Source organism: Gadus macrocephalus, chromosome 3, assembly GCF_031168955.1.
Source record: "Gadus macrocephalus chromosome 3, ASM3116895v1".
Classification (NCBI taxonomy): domain Eukaryota; kingdom Metazoa; phylum Chordata; class Actinopteri; order Gadiformes; family Gadidae; genus Gadus; species Gadus macrocephalus.
Window position 1 is genome coordinate 21,038,791 of NC_082384.1, and position 21,804 is coordinate 21,060,594.

Sequence of the window (21,804 nt, forward strand, 5' to 3'; positions counted from 1 at the left end):
TATGCATGCGCCCTTAAAATAGCATCTGAACAACGCGCCACTGACTTTAAACCAGGTATTTCCTGGTTTGTGGCACAATTGTTTTCTGAAACTGCAAAATAGCACCAGGGAACGTTTGCGCCAGAACACGCCTCGTCCTTTCGCCGAACCGCCCCTTGGGGTGCAAGATCATTCCCTAATTTACAGGCGTGTGGCGGTGGAGGGAAAAGAACGCTCTGCGCCAGTTGCAAACTAGCAACGACAGATGCGTCAGTATAGAAAGTCAATTGCGCCGGATGCAAGATAGGGCCCAAGGTCTCTCGGATCTCGTTATCCGAACATTTCAAATGTAAACAATGTTCTTTTTTTCTATACTTATGCATGGCCAATTTTATCAATTTATTTATTAATCGTTGAGACAAAATCTACACGTCTGAAAAAAGAGTGGTAAATGCTCATCAAATGTATAAAATGAAATTATTCATAATACATAATAATAATAATATAATAACAGACACATTCCAATCATTTTATATTTTTGTCCCACATCTCAACAACCGCCAACAGTTCTGTATGCTATGTATGTTTACATGTATGAATGTATGTAACACCCTATTGGACACAAGTCAATCAAGACTAGGGTTTCTATTTTGGCTGAATTGGTTTCTGCTGATACAGGAGGCCTACATTTATTGGCAAATGCATGAAATATGCAAAAAACAGATTAAAAAGGACACTAATTTGTCTCATTTGTATTTGATGACTACATTACACTAACAACAGATAAGTCGTGTTGTACCACTTAACAGGCTATATGACTGTTTAGAAAACAAAATATAATGTTGTATCATGAAAAATTCCGACAACTTTGAACCATTTATTTTTTACATTTAAATGTATGGACAAAAGTGTACAAACTGACTCACAATTGAGAGACTTAATGTCAGCATGCTACTGTATTAAATGAACAATTAGAAATGGGATCTACTTTTATATCAGATGTTAGGTTATTACAAGAATCCAAAAAACAGCAACGCTAAGATGTTGATTTCGGATCCTAAAGACTGAGAAAGAAAGTCAGTACTTTATATATTATATTTATATATATTATATAAATATATACTTTTTATATATTTTTTTTGACAGAATCACTTCCTGAACAATCTTCTACCCAGAATACCTCTTTAGTCAGATTACATCCCGTAACAACACAAATAAACACACACACACACACACACACGCACACACACACACACACACACACACACACACACACACACACACACACACACACACACACACACACACACACACACACGCGCATGTATGCACGCACGAACACACACACACACACACAACCACGCAGGCAAACACACACACACACACACACACGCACGCACGCACACACACACACACACACACACACACACACACACACACACACACACACACACACACACACACACACACACACACGCGCATGTATGCACGCACGAACACACACACACACACACAACCACGCAGGCAAACACACACACACGCACGCACACACACACACACACACACACACACACACACACACACACACACACACACACACACACACACACACACACACACACACACACACACACACACACACACACACACACACACCATTATGTATCACAGAAAAGGGCAGGTGAGACGTTTTGTAAAATAGACCATGAATGAAAAAAGGGGAAGTTTGTTCAAAGCTGTTTAAGGGGTTTTTCGCTTCTGCTCCATATTTCCCTGAACAAGTTCAACGTAGATTGTGAAATAGATTGTAATGCCTAAAATAGTTAGCCCTTTAAAGTCTACTGAGATTAATTTGTGTTTGGTTAGTCACCTCGTTTGGGGAACGGGGAACACCTGAGCTGTATATGTATGTATATACAGTAAATATATACAGCATACAGGCCTGCACACAGCCGACAGGATCAGTTTCCTTTCATGAGCAGTCCTCAAAACCAGAAGGACTAGACAAAGATTAGGGTTTGTACAACTTAGTGGCAGATAGTGTAATAGACTTTGCGGAAATGGAACATAAGATTCATAAGTATATTTTAGTAAGTGTATAATCCCGTGTTAATATAGGATTCAATGTGTTTTGTTACCTTAGAATGTCCCTTTATAGCAACATAGGGAGTGGGTCCTCTTCCACAGAGCCCACCAAATTGCACAGCCTTGTACTTGTAAGGTATGACTCATATTATTACAGGCTAAATAAGTTAAGACAATTTATCAATAAAGGCGGGGGTAGTGGTGGTGGTTTTCACGCCAGCTTTGTGGTTTCCTTGCTTATTATAGCTCATTTTTAAACTCGCACAATAATGAAGGATGAATCTGTGGGGAAAAGAGCCGTTCCACTTCTGCAATTTTGAAGAAGGCTTACAAGGCATTATAATCTTTGTAAGCTTTGCTCCTGATGTTCTGAGTATTATGCTATTGGTGTAACATTCAGAATTAACAACCATGCTTATAACTTCAGCATATAGTAAAATCACATGACATTATATGCAGTGGTACTATTTATTTACCACTTAATGGTTATTCCACAATAGTAACATTACAAGATGATAGCTCTTGGTTTATCAATCATGTGATTAAAGCACATTAAGAAAATATATAAAATAACAAATCTGAATAATGGCATGAATATTCCCCGGTTAAGCCATGTCCCAAACATTTCCAAAGCTTCTTATCAGGACTAAGAGAGAGAGAGAACCCAGAGGAGAGAGAGAGCAATTGAGGGAGAGATATAGACACTACACAGGACATGGTGTCTGCAGGACCTTAAAAAGTTGTACGTTTTTGAAATTCAGAAGTATTAATAAAAAAGTTGTTTTCAGCCTTCCCCTATCTATTAAATCCCCCCCACAGCAGTTGGCCCACTCCCACTATTGTTTCTCCGTCACACCATATTTTCAACCCTGTGTAGATATTAAGTCTACCTCAAATGTTAAAACTACCTAAATGTATACATGTAAATGCAATGTGGTGATTTAAAGCTTCTATAATCATTATTCACTCATTTATTTTATTTTATTTGTGTTTTTCACCTTTTGTCTACCAACATAAGTTGTGATTATATCTTCCGCCACAAGATGTCCCCTTTTCTCTTCATCATAAAGGGTAACAGAATTACAAATGCATGTCTCATGTCTCTCGAATCTGAAGCCCTTGATTAATAATTATCAACGTGTTTAAATTCAAAGAAACAATGTCAGATCAAAACCGCTGTACATTAGCCATTCTATCTATTTTAAATGTACATTTTGAGTAACTCGGGTTTGAAATCGTACTTTCGCTTTTGCTGAATAAGCTTATTGAACTCATGAAGCTGTGATGAAACTCTTACAAGCCATTTGAAATCAACTGGATTTACCCAGTACCATTCTCACACACACACACACACACACACACACACACACACACACACACACACACACACACACACACACACACACACACACACACACACACACACACACACACACACACACACACACACACACACACACACACGGCAAACAGGTCTCTGCGATGGCAAGTTTTTTATCAGCTACCTTTCTTCTGTCAGAAAAGGAACTAGTCCTAGTTTTTTATTCAACTTGAGTTGCGTGGTACGGGGAAGTTTCAAGCCTCCAAATAGAGGAGCCACACACACACACACACGGCAAACAGGTCTCTGTGTTGGCAAGTTATCTGTTGTTTATCAACTACCTTTCTTCTGTCAGAAAAGGAACTAGTCCTAGTTTTTTATTCAACTTGAGTTGCCTGGTACGGGGAAGTTTTAGGCCTCCAAATAGAGAGGTGTGTTATTGTGTGGGATTTTCACAGGGTTTTTTCTGCACTGATGCGGAACACGCAACATGCTTTCAAACACACAAACACACACACACACGCACACACTCACATTCACTCTCTCTCTCTCTCACACGCTCACGCTCATACTCACTCTCACTCTCTCTCTCTCTCTCTCTCTCTCGCACACGCACGCACACACTCACACATGTACAAGTAATGCAATATCATTACACATAAACAAACAAGTATCAAGGGTACACATAGCACCACCTTGTCAATAAATCCAGCAACTGTCAAGGACTGCAAATACTGAGCAGTAGTAAGCTTCCTGATTGGCCTACAAAGCCGACTCTTTAGGGCGATGGTGGCCCCCCCCATCGACTGGAGGTAGAAGACACCCGTAGCATTGCTGGATTATGGCCTGAGCAAAATGCTCAAACCGATTTCCTAAGGAAGGTTTTCTCTCCGCTTAATCAAGGGTACAGGCTAAAAGCAAAATGTTCCCACACGAGTGCACACATAGCGTGCGCACACACATTCTGTACGCACACAATCACTGTACGCACACACACTATGTTTTTCCTGCAAAATATTGAATCCTAAAATAAATATAACAGTTGAGCATGCAGGGAGATGGAGTACGATCAGGGGAACAGCTACCGACACCCGTGCTGATCACAGAAGACGGAAGCATCTTTCATGAGAACGAGGGGTGGGTGCAACACAGATTGTTGTTTGCACAGTTCTTTTATTGTGGTCACCCGAATGCTTGACTGAAGATGTGCTTTGCATTCTCATTGAGGAAGTAGAAGCGCTCTACAGGTGTAAGCGTAGTTGCTTGTCGCACTCACAAAGCAAAGCGGGGTCGATAGGTAAGAGGACATTGTTATTTATAATTTCTATTGTTTGTTTCTGATTCAGTGATTGTGCCAAGAGGGGAAGTGACAAAATCCTTTTTTGGGGGTTTTATGTGAACCATCTTTTAACAAACTGAGGGAAAATGTCTGTGAAAGGATGGCAGACTTTTTAAAACCCTGAAATCGATTCAGAGGAGCCAACAGCCAATTACATGGGACTCATCCTTTTTGTTGTCCTTTTTGTTGACCAATCACCAGCCTGCCCTCGACACCATGGCCGTGCTGGTCCTGGAGGCCCGCGACTGCACCAGTCCCGTGTTCCTCGTGCGAACGTGGGCCCTTCTCTGCGGCTGCGTCACCTTCAGCCTGGTGGGGTCCCTGGAGCCCGAGCACCTCCGCGAACCCGAGCGCCGCCTCAACACCTTCTGGATCGCCTGCATGTTCACCTGGTGCTTCTTCTTCACGCTCACCCTCCTCATCCACGTCCTCAACGTCATCCAGTTCCACAGCCTGCTGCCCGTGTCCTGGAAGAACCTGACGGTGACCGTGGCGGCCCTGGGAGCCCTCATGACGCTGAGCGCCTCCGTGCTGCTCCCCTGGAGGGTCCTCGACCACCGGCCCACCTCGGCCCGGCCGCTGGCCGCCGCCGTGGCCGCCTGCCTCACCGTGCTGGCCTACTGCGGCGAGGTGTGGGCGATCCGCGGGCAGCCCCAGGAGCAGAGGGGATACATGGCCAGCTTACCGGGCGTCCTAAAGATCGTCCAGTGTTGGGGAGGCTTTCAGATGATCCCCCTGTTCCTGGAGACGATGACGGCCACGCAGGCCAGGGATCTGAGCGCCGAAGGAGGGGCACACGTCTGGCAGCTGTGGGTGTCGGTGGGGTTGTACAACGTGTGTCTGCTGATGTCCTTGGCCTCCGTCGCGGTGATACTGTGCGACTGCGCCGGGAGGTTCTGTCCGTTTCCGTTCGATCGACTTTTGGCCGGGTTCAGCCTGCTGGGGGTGTTGTTCTATATGGTCGCCACGGTGATCTGCGTTACCAACGTGCTGCAGGATGTGGAAAACCGATCAGGGCTGCTGATCATGGAGACCGTCATTGTTAGTATTACACTGATGGCGTACACAGTGGACTTTTCCTTTTCCATCAAGCAGTTGTGTGAAAGGGGCCATGGCTGACGGTCGCACTGGAAAGCCCCTTCTGGTTGAGGATATCATGTAAGGTAGTGATTGACAATCAATCATTGATTTCTCAATCAGTCTTGAGTTGATCTACAAAGAAAACTAAAATCAACGCATAAAAAATGTGACTGTAATAATATTTCAATTACTATTTTGATTGTATTTGCGGTATTACTTTGATGATGAAGTAATACCTAACCATGATTATAATACAGAAATAAAATAACAGAAGATGCAAGTTATATTATGATACTACCGTGGTATATTATGTGCATATTATACAATTGGATAATTATATATTGGTAAGGAAATTCAATACAATTTTCCCATCCCTATATGCAAAAAATATGGGAGAATTAGGGTAAATTAAATTTTAATTAAAAGTTATTGATAGATAATGTTTCAAAGCAGTCCAACTAAGGAGGACTGCATAAAATATAAAAAACACATGAATAATTCTGTCAAGCAAATTGAAATATATGCTTTGTTGGTTTATTGGACCGAGAGACAATGAACAATTGGGTATGCTATGCAGTAGTGATGGAAATGCTGCCTGTTCCTATTTTTGTGTTGACAAAACAGTTGCCGATCATGCACACTAGATGGCAACACTTGCGTTGCCATGCAAGTTATACAAATCACTGAATTTGATTTCATTAAGAAACAGAAGAACGTTTTTAAGGCTGCTATATAGTAACACAATAATTTAGAAACTAAAATGCACAAGCTCTTTAAAAATATATATTTGTGTGATCAGTGAGCCTACTTTTCACCATTCCACAGTGAATTGATAGAAGCCTACAAAAAAGCCTTCTAACATTAAGTATGACAACTATTAACAAATATTGACTATGTACAAGTCTTGAGAAGACTTGTGGCACATGGCCTTTAAATTGTACAGGCTACATCCATGGGGTTAGGAGAATGTATTATTTCTGTGATGACATTAATCCTAATATGAATCCCTTGTGTTTCATTCCGTTTAATTATTCGATCATGATAAATAATAAAAGACAATCTCTATGTAAGTATGTCCACAATTTACATTGTTTACATTTTGACACTTTCCCAACTTGCCCGCAGGCCTAAGCAATCCAAAAAGCCAGTCGATCGCTCAGCATCGAGTGGATCGATCCTACTTGTCGAACTTCGACTAGTTGAGCCTGCGGCGGCTCCGAACGTGTTTTCATTCAGGAACTGCTGGAGCAATCAGTCAGCTGTCAACAGGCTAGGTACAGACGGGTCGCTGAACAGGCGGTTACATACGTGGAACTTAACGAAAACGTTGTACGGTTGTCGTGTGCTGTGGTCCCCGCTCAACCCCAACACTTTGACGGATCCCCCTTCGGCGTGAAGACGAGATGAAGTCCCCAGACACGGTGAGCTCAGACTGGGGCTGACGCGCATGTTGTGCTGCTGGAGAGTTTTTCCATGTCACCGAACAATTAGTCCTCTTTACAAAGTTGGAAACTTTGTCGAATACAGGCAAAGTTCGGTTTAAAGTTTACTTCTAACGTTCGTTTTGAAGCCGTGTGTTCGCTTGCAGGATAGCAGTAAGTTCGCTCCAGAAACATTTGTGATGTGAAATGGTTTCGACACGTTTTGTGAACTCGCGTAGTTTGCTTTGTTTACTATCCGTGAGGACGATAAAAGAGGTGCAAAGTCGTCTGATACTCGGTTAAAGACAGGCTGTAGCTTTTTGTGGGTGTCCTAATGTGTTTTAGGTTGTTATGAATATATGTATGTACAAAGAACTGTACTTTAGGCATAACGTTAAGCCTCCAACGCCTCTTTACTTTACCTGTTGGGGAAGTATACAGGTGTTATTGAGGGACACTGCCGTCTTACCTGTCCATATGGACACAATACACAAATTCGGGCATTTTAAGTAGCTCTAGGCAAAGATATTCCTATAAAAAATATATATAATACTATCAACTGAGCTGTAGTGATACGGTTTAATAAACACAACTCAATTTTAAACCATATCCTTTTTGATGTTTTGTATATACCTATGACGCATTAGTAAACCCCAATTTTGGCCAGACTCAGCAACCAGTATGTACCATTAAGTAACTGGGTCGTCTTGTTATGCTGTGCCTTGTTTCTCCAAGAGCCCTAATGAATGTGGTTTTGAGCGGTAATTCCACATATTTACTGGGTTATGCGGGAGGTTGCCATGGGGAGACCTAAGGGGCTGGATTGAATGGCATTCAGGATAGGAGGTTAGCACTTTAGCAGTACATCTGAATCTACCATCGATCCTTTTCCTCAAAGAGTCCAATTACCATAGTGAGGGCCAAGCGACATGGATAAGTAGGGAGACAAAAACAGCCAAGGACAGAAAGATGGAGGGACAAATCCACTGGCATTTCCTTCAGCAGTGGTATTGACCGAGAATAATGATGAAACGCATTACTAAGTAAATGTAAATGAGTAAAGACAATGATAGGATTGTATCAAAGTATCTACATTTATTAACAATTTATTCCTAATTACAAATTTTAGGATTTATAATTGGATTTGAGACCACCATTAGAGCGGGACTGTCGTTAAAATATTTGCCCAATATTTCCACCCACATGTTGGTGGTTAAAGTCAACACCTAATAGGCTCTTTTAGAACACACTTTAAACAATACCAGCACCAGGCCCTTACCTGACCTTCTGTTTAACTTGCTTGCCATACAACAAGTTCTTGTCTTTTTGGTCTTATTATGTAGTTTAACATTTTCTATTTTGGTAGCTATCCCAAATGCAACTAGCAGAACATTGGCTCTGGCACTCAAACACATGGGCAATAATAGTCTCATTGAGAAAGATAAATATATACATAATTAGGCCTGAGTAGAAGTAAATGTTAAATAGATTATCAGATTATACTGGATTTTACAATCCTTGGATCGTTGCACGTTCACGTTCGTATTTTCAAAATATCTTTTTGCAAGAAAATTAGTGGATGTATGTATTTGATGTAGTTGATGAGGCACCATTGTTGCCAAATCGGATTTAGGGTAATGGAGGCCAAAAGACACACCATCTCTGAACTATATTGTATAATGTAGTACAAATCACAATGACTGCCTGCTAAAGGGAAAATATGTACCTAAAGCTGCAGTGTGTGTGATTTTAGTGGCATCTATCAGAACAGAATTCATAAGTATTTTTTTATCAGAGTAGAATCCCATGAAAATATGGTTTGTGTTTTTGTTATCTTAGAAGAAGCCCTTTCTATCTACACCATCATTTTGCACCGACATGTTTATTGTTTCTACTGTAGCCCAGAACGGACAAAGTGCTGTAGAGAGCTTGCATTAGAACAAAAAAATTATTTGGGCCAAGGGTTGGAGGGGGTAGTGTTATCCCCATGCCAAAGACTGATTTGTGATACTTTTTAAGTACCATCGATTTTTTTAGGAACGTTATGATGAGCAATGATGTCTACGAAATTCGCGAAAAAGAGTCAGAAGCTTAACCTCTCTCGGACACGGTTTTACCAAACAACCACTGGCCAGGTGGAGCTCCAAACATCCACACACACCAGTGGCTTTTTATATACAGTGATGTACAGTGATTATACAGTGAAGATTAACCCTCTCTCGGATGCGACCCATGTAGCCAATGGAGACAATCATGCTCCGTCCTGTCACCAAAATATCAAGTGCATTTAGAGGATTCTAATCCGAGTTAAAATTTGTGTGGACTCTCAGGGGGAGTGTCAGGATTTTCCATGTGAGCGTTATTAAATTAGTCCATGTTTGGGAGAGGTTTGGTATTTTTAGGTTGTTTTCCAGTTTGATAGCTAGAAGAAGGTGATCACTCTTGTAAAAACAAAACTTTTGAGATACAACGGCACATTGTCGTATGTATCAAAAAAAATCTATATTCACGTAACACAACACCAATAAACATTGCCTTGGAGCGCCTACTGCTATAAAGATGGATGATCAATGCATATAAAAGACAGCGTTAATTATAGGTCTATGAATGTCGTTTACCACTGTGGATGCAAAAAGAGGACTCTGAGAAACGTTTAAAAGCTGTTACTTCCGCCATGCCTTACGCCATATCATGTGACCATCGGAATGATGACACAGATACCTGATTCTGATAGGTTAAAAAGATTTATTCACAGGCTAGAGCCGTCAAAATAGACCTTGGTGCGATTAGAATGGATGTTTCTTTTCATGAAATGGAAATCTCGGCATACTGTACTGTCCCATTCAGCTCCATGATTTTTCATTGTTGTATTGATGTGGTAAAGAATTGCAACAAACAGTGTTCCTTGTAAAAGGACCTTTACTTGTAAGCGATGAATTAATATTTGCAGTTCAATCTGCAACCTCAGCTAACCCAGCTCTTGTTTTATAATTGGATTATAACAGATATGGGGATTCTTAAACTGCCAAATGTCAATGTTGTGAATGGAGTATATTCAGTGTTCACCGACATAGGGGGATAATTGCACACAGTGGGAACAATACACAAATGTCAAACCCTTAACCACTATCTATGATCTCTGAAGTTGTTCTCCTACACTTCTTTATACAGTAGCAATTTTCCTGATTCTACTGGAATGGCAGGAATACGTCAATAGAAAATACTTTGACGTCAATAGAAAGTCAAAGGAGTTCTTCAAAGCTAATTCTGGTAAAGGATGGCAGAGACTTCCAGGACTGGATACGTGTTTAAATTCCCCTCGGAGCCACGCATGCTCAGAATGTATGCTCTCATGGTATTGGTAAAAACGTCCACCAAATGCCATGCATTTTTTTTATATAGTAAGACATTTCCTTGCTGATGTGTGACCTTACAAAGACAAAATGTGGTTTGAGGAAATGTGATATAGATAGATGGATGGAGGAAGCGGTAAGAGAAACAGAAAGGGATTGCAACACACATGGGATGTTGATGATTTCATTAGCAGGTGCATTGGTGGAAGATGTCACACAAGCGTGTCAGCCAGGGGCATATCGAAATGGATTTGTCATGGGGAAAAAACATCACACATTCCCTGCTGCTAACAAAGTGTCAACGGTATAATTTTGGTTAGAGTGACTGGGACCCATCAACACATGGAAACCATGCACAAAGAGTGGTTGTCGGGGTTTGGGTACGGACCTAGTTTCCATTCCCCATTGTACCTCAATTCTTGCGATGACTTTTGAGGTGAGGCAGTTTCTCTAGTGTTTTTTTTTAATCCTTTTTGAAACCAGAACAGGTGCACATCTCTTTCTGCCCTTCCATCACTGAGCTCTTTGTGTAGAACACTGTACGCAGAAGGCGTTTTATTGTCGGCTTCAGCGAGAAGAGTTGCAACACGCGCTGCTTATCGGCGGCAGAGTGGCTCTCCACCCCTGCTGATTGTACACCTGCTCCCTGACTCAACCTTTTAGCTCTCCAAGTTCCCACCAGGTCCGGGTCTATTTTTACCCATTATATTTATAAGGTTGGCACCTGTAGCTTCCTTCGCTTTGTGAAGTCATTTTATGTTTTTTCATCGAGCCCCTGTGACGTATCGGGGATCGTCTAGGCTTGGGTGTAGTTTCTTGTACACGATCAGGACATGGGGTGTGGCTCGTTTAACCATTCATATTTCCACGCTTAAGGCCTGGGAGCCTGGGATGCTGATGAGTTTCCTCTGTGGCACACAGATGATTACATGTTAATATCTCATCACGGTACCGTTTTACTACTCAGCTCCTGTTCAAATATTCAGACCAGACGACCTCCTATGTTGGGAAATTTTATGGTTATGGTGCGAGACGAGATAAGTGTCTATTTTCACCGTGTCCATAGTGAGGAACTCAAGCCTTTCTTTTAACAAAGCCTCGTCATCCATTACAAGACTGCACGTTTGAGGCCATGCATTTAAGGACTTTAACCAGTAACCTTGTCGGTGTCTGGAGAAATAAGCAGGTTTCAGGGGGACGGCTGATCCTCCCAGGATCTCACGCTGGTCTGGCCACATGTCTTGGGTGTTTGTCTAATTGCCGGTCTGCAGTGCTTTTCCCCCTGCCTGTGGTTATCTTTAGGGAAACACTCGGAAGGGTACATAAAGAAGTGGGATTGTAGCTTTATTTTTTTCTTGTAGTACCACAGCAGATAACATCTTGAATCATGCATATTGTCAAATGTTCAGAGGCAGAAATCTAAATGGTAGACATGTCGTGATGTTAGGGCAGCAGACATTTTGGCTAATTGCTAGTCGTCCAAGCTCTGCACTTGTCCTCATGACGGTGTACATGAATCATCCAACTGAACTTGGATTTCACTGATGAATTCCTCTTCTGCAGATGAGGATTGACGTGGTTTATGAGTCAGGTCATTCCCTATCACGAAATTAAATGTTTGAGTGATTGTCTCACCAAATTGGAGCAGGCAGCCAAATCATTTCAGCTGACATTTATATTGCACTGTGGTATCATTAGTCTTTGGTAATAAGTTCAATTGTTTCAGAGCAGTAGTATTTTACTTGACAATACCCAAATCTATTCCACTAAATCATACAACGGCATTCTGTATATGAAGTATGTTGTGTGAGTCCATCATCATTCATAACGATATAAGATACTGCCTAGTTACCATGCGTCAATGTTTTGCTTCTCATGGTTACAGCCTTCTTTGCAAACCCACAGTTTGTGCTCTGTACTGTGCGGCTGGGAGGCTAAATCAAATTACTCTGGACAGATTAGAAGTCCACTCAAAAGATCCTGTGCACATCGCTAGCCAAGTGGGCGAGAATCAAAGAAGTCTAGTTTCTGGAGGACGGATTAAAACAGAGCAGTTATTGTGCTGTTCTCCCTGCCTGTACCACTGCATCATTGCATTGCGTAGCATGTTACGTATTGACGAAACAACAGCACTTATTTAAGATACAAACTCATCAATTATACAGGGAGATCACAACCAGGCAGAGTTGATTACTGATCCGGTTTGAGCCAGATGTGGCTCCCGGAACGAATGGCTGCTTCCCCGAGGCCAGACCGACACCCAAAACCTTGACACAGAATGTCATTGTAAACCGAGGAGGCGAGCATCAGGCTCTGTTGACTCCCAGTGCAGAACTGCTCTGCCTGCCAAATCTCCAATAGGGTCGTCGCGTTAAGAGTAAGACAGAGGTATTGGATTGATAGCAAGATGGACCAGAAACTCATTGTCCACGTGATAGGTACAGGAAAGAAATGTTATCTTTCACAGTTTATAGCAGGAAATACAGAAATAAAGCCTGAGCTGTTTAATGAAAGAAGATTATATGACAGTTATTAGAGTTAACTGTAAAGAATGTACAAAATGTTGGCGGGTTTATCAAATATCTGCTACAATAACAGAAGACATTTGAGTGATTGATTGCACAGTTGGTTAAAAAAAAAAACACTTTCGAAAGCATTAATCATGAATAATGAACAAAATGTGTAAATGCGCTCAAGCTAAAAGGACACCCACTTAACAGTTGTAACTAGCTTGCTGAGCCAACAGAAATGTCACACTTGGGGTCATGTTGCTCCTGACACCATGCCAAGAGCTGCATGCATAAAGGTTGTCTGAGCGTGCTGCTGTAACTTGAGGTGGGGTCTGAGGCATCCAAGCCTTCAGCCACTCCACCGTGTTGTCACGATGTGTCCATGTATTTCATTCAAAGCTAATGAGGCCAGTCAAGTGGAGGAGTGCATTATTCAACATGAACAATGTCGAGGAGAGGGTACTCATTTGACCTGCGATTTGCTAAGCCCAGGGCCAAAGAACACACACACTCACTCTTTTACTTTCTCTCTCTCTTCCTGTTTCTCATAGAGAAAGGAATGATCATACGATGGGAACACTGTGTGAGGCCTGCTGTCAAATAACAAATGTTCTTGTCTTGCTGTGTTAACTGTTTCCTGCTCGCCATTGGCCAATCCTGTCCAGAAGTCCAGTGCTGACTTGCTTCACATTGACAGATACTGGAACCTCGTCACAGTACCCTGCCATTTTAAATGATACAAACCCCTGTGTGTGTGTGTGTGTGTGTGTGTGTGTGTGTGTGTGTGTGTGTGTGTGTGTGTGTGTGTGTGTGTGTGTGTGTGTGTGTGTGTGTGTGTGTGTGTGTGTGTGTGTGTGTGTGTGTGTGTGTGTGTGTGTGTGTGGCTTTGTATCCGCTCCCTGCGGGCATTGTGGGCATGTCATCCGTAATTATTTTCTCTCATATGCATGCTAGTTTTCATTTGAGAACCAGAGGCATTTCTGCAAGTGACTCTATGAACAGACGGCATGTAGTCTCTGACTGAATGAAGAGCTCTGCTTATTTTGTTCACCGAACATCGAGTGGAGGATATCTATAAAAAACAAATTGATTGCGTTTGCTGCGTTCTATTATCCGAAGTAGTCAAGCCGGGTAAACTAATCATTCGCAAAATACATTACTTTGAACTGATAAACACCGGATATTTTCTATGTCTTGCTTTGCCAAATGTGTCAAAACCACAAAGTAAAAAGGATGACGTTTTAGTAACTGAACTGGTTGAAGATATACAAAAATATAACTATGAAAACAAACGTAAAGTAAAGGGGACATCCGGTTATGCATGTCATGTAAAAACGTGAATAACACTGACTGTGATCGAATTATTTAAAATAATCGAATTATTAAGGTTATCAAAAACACATTCATGGTCAAACGCACCTAAATGTGTAAAGAAACAGACAACAAAACACAAACTAAAATAGTTTTGAACATGAATAATAAACATAAATGACATGAAGTGTAAGTATTGACTTCATGGGGATGAGGCTCAACCCAGGATTATTAGCCTTTGCACTAAATTTGAATGAACATAAGCTACTCAACACACCTCCATGAAGGAGCTCTGCACTCCTGATGATGTAGGCGTAAGTTTCAGTATCAGTATTGAGTTATTTAGTCAGGAATGGTATCAAAGTCCTAATTCTGGTATCGTGACAACAACCACCTGCTCTAGCTCAATTAGGCCTGAGATTGATGGGTCGTAATCCTGTTTCTTATGTTAAGTTTAATTACGTCTTGAAACACTGTCACCTTCTTATCATCCACTTGCTGTTCTACTCGGAAAGAGCTAAAGGAACGAGGACATTTCCGGAATAAGTATTTGTTTTAACAATTCTGATACATTCCATAGCAAGGCTGTCCTAGAAACAGGAAAACGGTGGGGCTGTGTGGGGTTCCCCTCAGTCATTTATTTTGCCGTCAAGGCATCAATTATTTCCTGCTGCCAGGTTTTTTTAGGTCACCCAACGTCCCAAAATAACTCTCAGTCCCCTGCAAACAATGGACCTCCTGGCTGGGGTCAGAGGGGTCTGGATGGCTTCAGGCTGTAAACACCTCTGAAGAATATCTTAGTCCCCAGGAGTAAGAACCCACCAAATATTAAGTGTCCTCTCCTCAGTCTTCAAACATTTTGATGATCAAATGAAACAGACAAATGAAAGAGACTAGTCATGCATATATATTGGAAATATATGCATGACTTTAGTTTGTTGAGGGGCTCGGGAATCGTCTGTCTCCTACCGCCACCGACTTATGGGTCGCGGTCCACAGTTGGAAAGTTGTCACCATGTCCGCTGCCCATCGGGCCGTGGGGTCAGCGATGCCGGGACTGCCTGTGACATGTCTGATTCAAGGCCAAGGTTAGCAATGCATGCTCTGCTGATCGATGGTAACACGGCACTGATGGCGAGATGGCCGCCGTTTTAGCATGATGATTTGCCTTGGATTCGATTCGTAACATCATGACCTCGTCATGAAAATAAATGCTTAGAGAAGCAGAGGTAATAATAATAATAATAAATTTTATTTATACTGCACTTTATATTCAAGAATCTCAAAGTGCTTCAGAGAAAAAAATACCAAAAAACTATTAAAAAAGGGGGAACCTCAAAGAAAGTTTAGCTGAATGCTCTTTTAAAGAGATGGGTTTTGAGGTTCCGTTTAAAAAGAGCTGTAGTCTGTGGAGCCCTCAGGTGGTCAGGGAGGGCGTTCCATAGTCTAGGGGCAGCAGCAGAAAAGGCCCGATCACCCATGGTGCACAGCTTCGTATGTCGGGTTTGGAGGGTGTGAGTGGATCCTGAACGGAGTGTACGTGAGTTTGTCGGGGGGGTGAGGAGTTCCTGAAGGTAGAGGGGGGGCAAGTCCGTGAAGGCACTGGTGGGTGAGGAGGGAGACCTTGTACTCAATTCTGAGTGAGACAGGGAGCCAGTGCAGTGATTTCAGGATGGGGGTGATGTGCTCATGCTTGCGCACCCTCATCAGGACCCTGGCAGCACTGTTTTGAATGTATTGGAGCCTCTGGATGCTCTTGCCAGGGATCCCAATGAGGAGTGCATTGCAGTAGTCCAACCTGGAGGAGACAAAGGCATGGACGAGCTTCTCTGCATCAGCCAGGGTGAGTGATTGGCGGAGTTTGGCGATGTTCCTGAGGTGGTATAAAGCTGTCTTACAGAGGTGTTTGATGTGGGTGTCAAAATTAAGTTGTGGGTCCATTTTAACACCGAGGTTGGTGACGGATGTGGAAAGGGGGACGTTTTTGCCAGAGAAGGTGATATTGGTGATGGTGGGGGAGCGGAGCTGATGTGGCGTGCCAACAAGGATGGCTTCCGTTTTATGGCTGTTAAGTTGTAGGAAGTTGAGCTTCATCCACGCCTCTATCTCCTCCAGGCAGGTGGTCAGTGTGGATGTTGGCAGAGGGGCAGAAGAAGTGGGGGTTGTCCTGATGTAGAGCTGTGTATCATCAGCATAGCAGTGGTAAGACAAGCCATGCCTGCTAATGACACTACCCAGGGGGAGCATGTACAGTGAGAACAGTGTGGGGCCCAACATAGGTAAACCCGAGTCCATTTGTAGTCTGGTTCTGCTCTGCAACGACTGCATTTAAAGTTGCAATCTGTAAGATTCAAGAGTTGTTTTTGTCAAATGCATACTAGTATGGAGTGAAGTAAATGTATGGCACTATGATGCTATAGCAGCATGTAAACAATGACTAAAGAGGTGACTGTCTACAATGTCTAATGTCTGCCAGGTTCCAGTAGTGTAAGATGGAGACCCTCCCAGTTGGAAAGGGGAGGACGTTGAAGATTAAAAAAAATCAATAACCGTGTTCTGTCCTCTCTAGCCAGCTGTACAAATGTGACTGGGTGACTGACTGGGTGGCGTGAATTGGAGAGGTTTTGGGAGTGTCCATAAGATTCTTGTAAACAAAGAGAGGTACTGGGCCGGCCTGCCTTCTTTATTTGTGGAGTTTGTCAGTTACAGGATGTGATTTTATGATAACATTTACACATTGCAAGCGATAAGATAGTTGAATGGTTATGTTACACACTGTGACCTGAACTTCCCCATTTCAAACTGAGCCACTGATTCATAGTGCTGCTGTCTGTCACAGGATTGGGAAGGGGTGAAATGTGGGAGATATCAAATGGATTTTTGTTGTGTTGTGAAAAGTCTTTATTACATTGTTCTATCAAAGACAAACATTTTGTGTGAGTGTGTTTTGGATCTTAGATTCGGTGTTGGTAAATTGGAGTTAACTTCCACACAAGTAGAAAACTAGACATTATTTGCCTATATTTCATTACTTTGTTAGACTTTAGCAATGGTTCTTAAGCTTCTTGTGAGGACATTAGATGAGTGTGTTGAATCTTATGCTGCCTGTTATGTTGGCCAAGTGTAGTGTCGGTGGAGAAGTGAGGTCATATGAGACCGCTGATGATCTCACCAACCAACAATTCCCTGCCTGCCTAGCCAGTCTTTCTCCATGCTTGAGCATACTGTCAGTGCCGCCATTTTCTTGTGCTTTCATTGTTGTGAGTCTGATTTTGTCCGATCACAATAGGGCTCGTACATCACGATGCATCATGGGATTTATAGTTGACGATACTGTCTATTGAGGGGCGTTTTAGTAATGTCAAATCCTAAATCAATGTCGAAATAATAAACTATGCTTGTCTTGAATGGGAAACGAGGTGGCACATTCATACACAAGAATGTTTACAATAGAGACTAATCATTTCAGGAATGATTACTAGACAATGTCTAAAGCGACATCACTGGTAACATTATACTTGGCATTCCAATGGAGTGGGGGGCGGTCATTGCGATGACATCGCAATATTCCGCCAATCCAGACCTATACCGAAACCAGACCTTATTCACACGCACAAACACACACACCCCGATTCTTATTCACTGTATATGCCTGGGTATTTACTGTAGCACACAGGTGAGTCACACTGTATTTAAGGCAAAGCACAAAGCCTTCATATTAGGGTTCATTTCCATCTCTGTCTCCCTGGAAAGCACAGAGAGCAGGCCAGAATCAAGTAAAGCCTGTTTCTATTTGTTTCTAAAAGCCTTTGGGCTATTGTATAAGTAAATGTATGTATTAACCAGCACACAGAAACCATTAGGGCCATGCCTTAAGGCTGGGATCTGATGTTCCAACAAGCTGTTTCTCTCCAGAGCACTTGTCTGGTCTTTTATCTTCCTTTGATGGAATTATAGTGATCACTCAGCCAGGTTTTCTGTTACTCAAGCAATACAATTATTTTGTCTAGTATCAGTTTACATCTGGATCAACAATAATTAGGATCTGAGTCAATGTGCACTAATATTTCAGAAGATTTGCCACTATGAACTGAAAGCCCACCTCGGTTTACCATGAGATTAGTATCGACAGATATGAAATCACACGGTGACTTGCAGAAATAAATGTAGGTTAATAATTGAGGAACAAGCTATCAAAGAAATCCCCTCGCACTGTTTTCCTTCTGATCATTTTGGCCCTTCTCTCTTCAACAATCATTTAGTGATTTTTTTTTTTCCTTTTTTTTTTTTTCAATGTAAACCAAACACACCCTGGTCCAGAACACATAACATGGGATTGTTTTGTTTCAAAGGAATGTTAAGTCTCTCAATGCAGAAAAACAGGATTTTCAGGCTCCCCTCAGCAGAATGCCGTGAGACCACAGCTAGCTGCTTTTTGTGTGCTATGGTCGTAATGCCCAGGTGAGTTCCCGGTTCCCTGTGACACACCAGAGCCATTTTCCACAGCAGCTTTTGTTTACTAAGGATCCATACAGTCCCAAGTGAATGGGACTTTTTGTTGACAAATATCAACTCTGAACCCAAGGCAGTTTTCCGTGAAAAGAAAAGAAACGTTCGTGAAAAAATAAACACGGATATGCAAACTCACACCACATGCATATTCAAACAAACAGACACATTTGTAGTTGGGTTTAATTTCTATTCATATATTTATAGTTGCTTAACATACGTGCTAGCCTGATACAAACGACTGTAGGCATATAGCCTTTAGAAATGTAAACTGGCGGGTCGTTTTTTTCCGTTGCTTACTTTCACGTCATCCACACAAAATACACAGAAAACTGTAGTCTGTACAGGTGCTAGCAGTGGATCTCACTTTACAATAACTGCTAGCGTCTGGCCCCCTCCCTTTTCCATGCACACATCAGTTTCAAGCTGCCACATAAACAGTCAACATGCATGCAATGTACGGACGCGGCCATTGCCCAGACTCTATTGTATGCATGTACTTTCTCTCCTCCCACAATTCCTCTCCCAGTATGAAAACAAGCGGTCTGTAGTACACATCTTCACTCCGTTTGCCTTTCAGTGACACAGAAAATCAAAACAACGGACCCCTTGAGTTGTAACACACTCACACACACACGCACTCGATGTATGTACCTTTTTGTAGACTCAGTAGACGCCGTGTGCACTAGGCTGCCAGGGCTCTACAGTGTCTCCATAATGTGTTTGATGCAGAGGGAGTGAGCTGTGAACGGGTCCCTAATGAGCTCATTACGGGGGGCTAATGGCGCCGGCGCGTTGCTTTGGTGATTAACGCTCCTTCCACCGTCAGAGGTTCTGTATTTTTTTTTCCGGCCGGCTTTGCGCTGGCTGTTCAGCAACCAGATAAGAGCGGTAATGTGTGCAGGCACACGCCTCAATGGACGCGTGAACAGGCTAATTCATCAATAGGCTCAGCAGTTGATGAATAAAGTGTGTTTTGTTTTTGTGCGTGGGCACTCACAGTCCTTGTACGTCTCCAGTGTTACCTAATAATAACAAATAAGTATCCAGCAGTCGCACACAAATCTTTTGTCTGTGGGTGTTTGGCCCATGTTGAGCAGTCTTCTTCCGTTTGGGTGTACCGTCATGCCCTGCGGCTGCTCCTCAGCGCTGTGGGCGTTGGGTCGACTGCCTGGTTGTGTAACTCGCCCGTCCATGTGACGATGAGTGGTGAAGTCAGGCCTGTATGCTGGTGAGCCAGTGGCCTTATGCTGCATTAGGCCGTGTGGTTGGACCGACCAGCTGCCTCTGCTGTGACAGCGAGACACAAGGCCTTCCATTTGCAGGGACGCAGTATCGCTGACTAATAACTTCAGTTATGCACTTATTTGTACCGCTACTGAAGCGTTCAACACGGGGCGTGTTGGGGTATCCGCATGGACTATGAGGATGACAGATGGCCCAACTCCTACCCCAATATGTTGTATAAATAGTGATAGTTCATTTTAATCATGAACTTCAACCCGTGACCATTGGTTTTTTAACAATGGGCCCATTGTACTACAGAAATGGCACTACTGGGCAGCACAGTAGCAGGTCAGATGTATGACTCTGGCTGTCTGACCGGCCATGCATTATACATGAAGGAATCTGTAATTCAACAAACTAAACCATGGATCAGCCTGTTCACCACAGACGGTTGGAAAGTTGTTTTTGTTCAAGGCTTTTGAACGTCCGCAATGTTTTTAATTCATTGATTGAAAATGACCGTTTGCCCTTCACATAACTAAAGGGTTTGTTACCTCGAATGCAGCAGAGAGACTTTAATCTTGTTTCCCATTTGTGATGGTTATTGTTGGTTAGTTGTAATATTTTAAGCTTTGTTTTCTTCAGGTTTTTCGAGCTAGCCACCCAATCTGTTAACCAGTGTTAACTAGTTCCCGTTTATGGTTAAAACTCCCCTATGGCAACATTTCCTTCACATGATGGAAGGCACTGACTTTCGGGGAGGCAGTGAAACTGTTTTAAAAGGCTGTTTGAAACTGTACTCTTTTCTGCCTTTTGCATTTAAGAAGTCTCATGTGTACTGAACGTAATATCTCATAAAGCAAGACACATTAACGCGTCAGTGAGGACAATCATTGACAGAAGTCCACCTGGAGGTATGTGGGGGGTTGTTACGGGCTGGTAATTGGAGACTTAACGAGTTTGAACAGGTGATCACACTCATTTATGCCGTCTTACTGTTTAACTTTTCTTTATGAGAGAATGATGCCATGCATTGGTAAATGATCTCAATTAACATTATTCTATGATCTATGTTTGATCTATGTCAGCCCTCAGTTTTAAAATGTTGCGTCTCATGTTCTTAAGAGTGCAATGGTTACTGAAATAACCATATATTAATTTATATGTTGAAATTAAGTCACGATATATTCGGTAAGGTGAGACCCAGCTATGTGTGTGCCATAACTTTACAGCAACGAAGATGAAGAACCACAAACAAACAAGCAGGAAAAAGTGGGACAACCTTTGCATGTTTTTAATCAAAGGTTGGTGTCATATTCAAAGGAAGACTGTTTTATCACAGAACCAGTTTCCCACTTTCGGGCTGTTAATCCTAGAACCTGTTTGAAGCACCATCTCTCAGGCCAGCTCAGAGATCTAGATCTTTGAGCAGATCTCCATGAGTGGCTATTGTTGGACCACTAAAACACCTTTTTTGTTTCTATTTCCAATCCACTTTTAATTTGACTGAAAGGCAAGTTTCAGTTCTCTGTTTCAGGTCTCTATTTGTAAATCTGTGAAACTGTTAATCAGGTAGGCCAGAATATTAATTTAATATTTTAACTGTGCGTAAGGTTTCTCAGCAGTTTTTGAGTTGGATTTGTATCGGGGGAATGATCACTGTCTTCAT

At 42.3% G+C, this 21,804-nt stretch overlaps 2 protein-coding genes across 5 annotated transcripts in view; both read left to right on the forward strand.

Moving 5' to 3' along the window:
• The first annotated feature begins 4,940 nt into the window (after positions 1–4,940).
• Positions 4,941–6,874, forward strand: LOC132453568 (myeloid-associated differentiation marker homolog). Its single transcript, XM_060046515.1, has one exon. The coding sequence runs from the start codon at positions 4,941–4,943 to the stop codon at positions 5,841–5,843; it is 903 nt and encodes a 300-aa protein (XP_059902498.1). The 3' UTR covers positions 5,844–6,874.
• Positions 6,875–7,021: 147 nt separating this feature from the next.
• The window catches only part of LOC132453544 (testis-expressed protein 2-like), a 30,196-nt gene continuing 15,413 nt past the window's right edge, over positions 7,022–21,804 (forward strand). Inside the window, exon 1 of one of the 4 annotated variants that reach the window (XM_060046465.1) lies at positions 7,022–7,225. The gene's annotated coding sequence lies outside the window, so the exon portion shown is untranslated. The remainder of the gene's footprint in view (positions 7,226–21,804) is intronic. The other 3 variants (XM_060046464.1, XM_060046468.1, XM_060046466.1) reach the window with 3 other exon arrangements.

Coding starts and splice junctions, on each gene's coding strand:
- LOC132453568 (XM_060046515.1), top strand. CDS start 4,941: ATGGCCGTGCTGGTCCTGGAGGCCCGCGACTGCACCAGTCCCGTGTTC.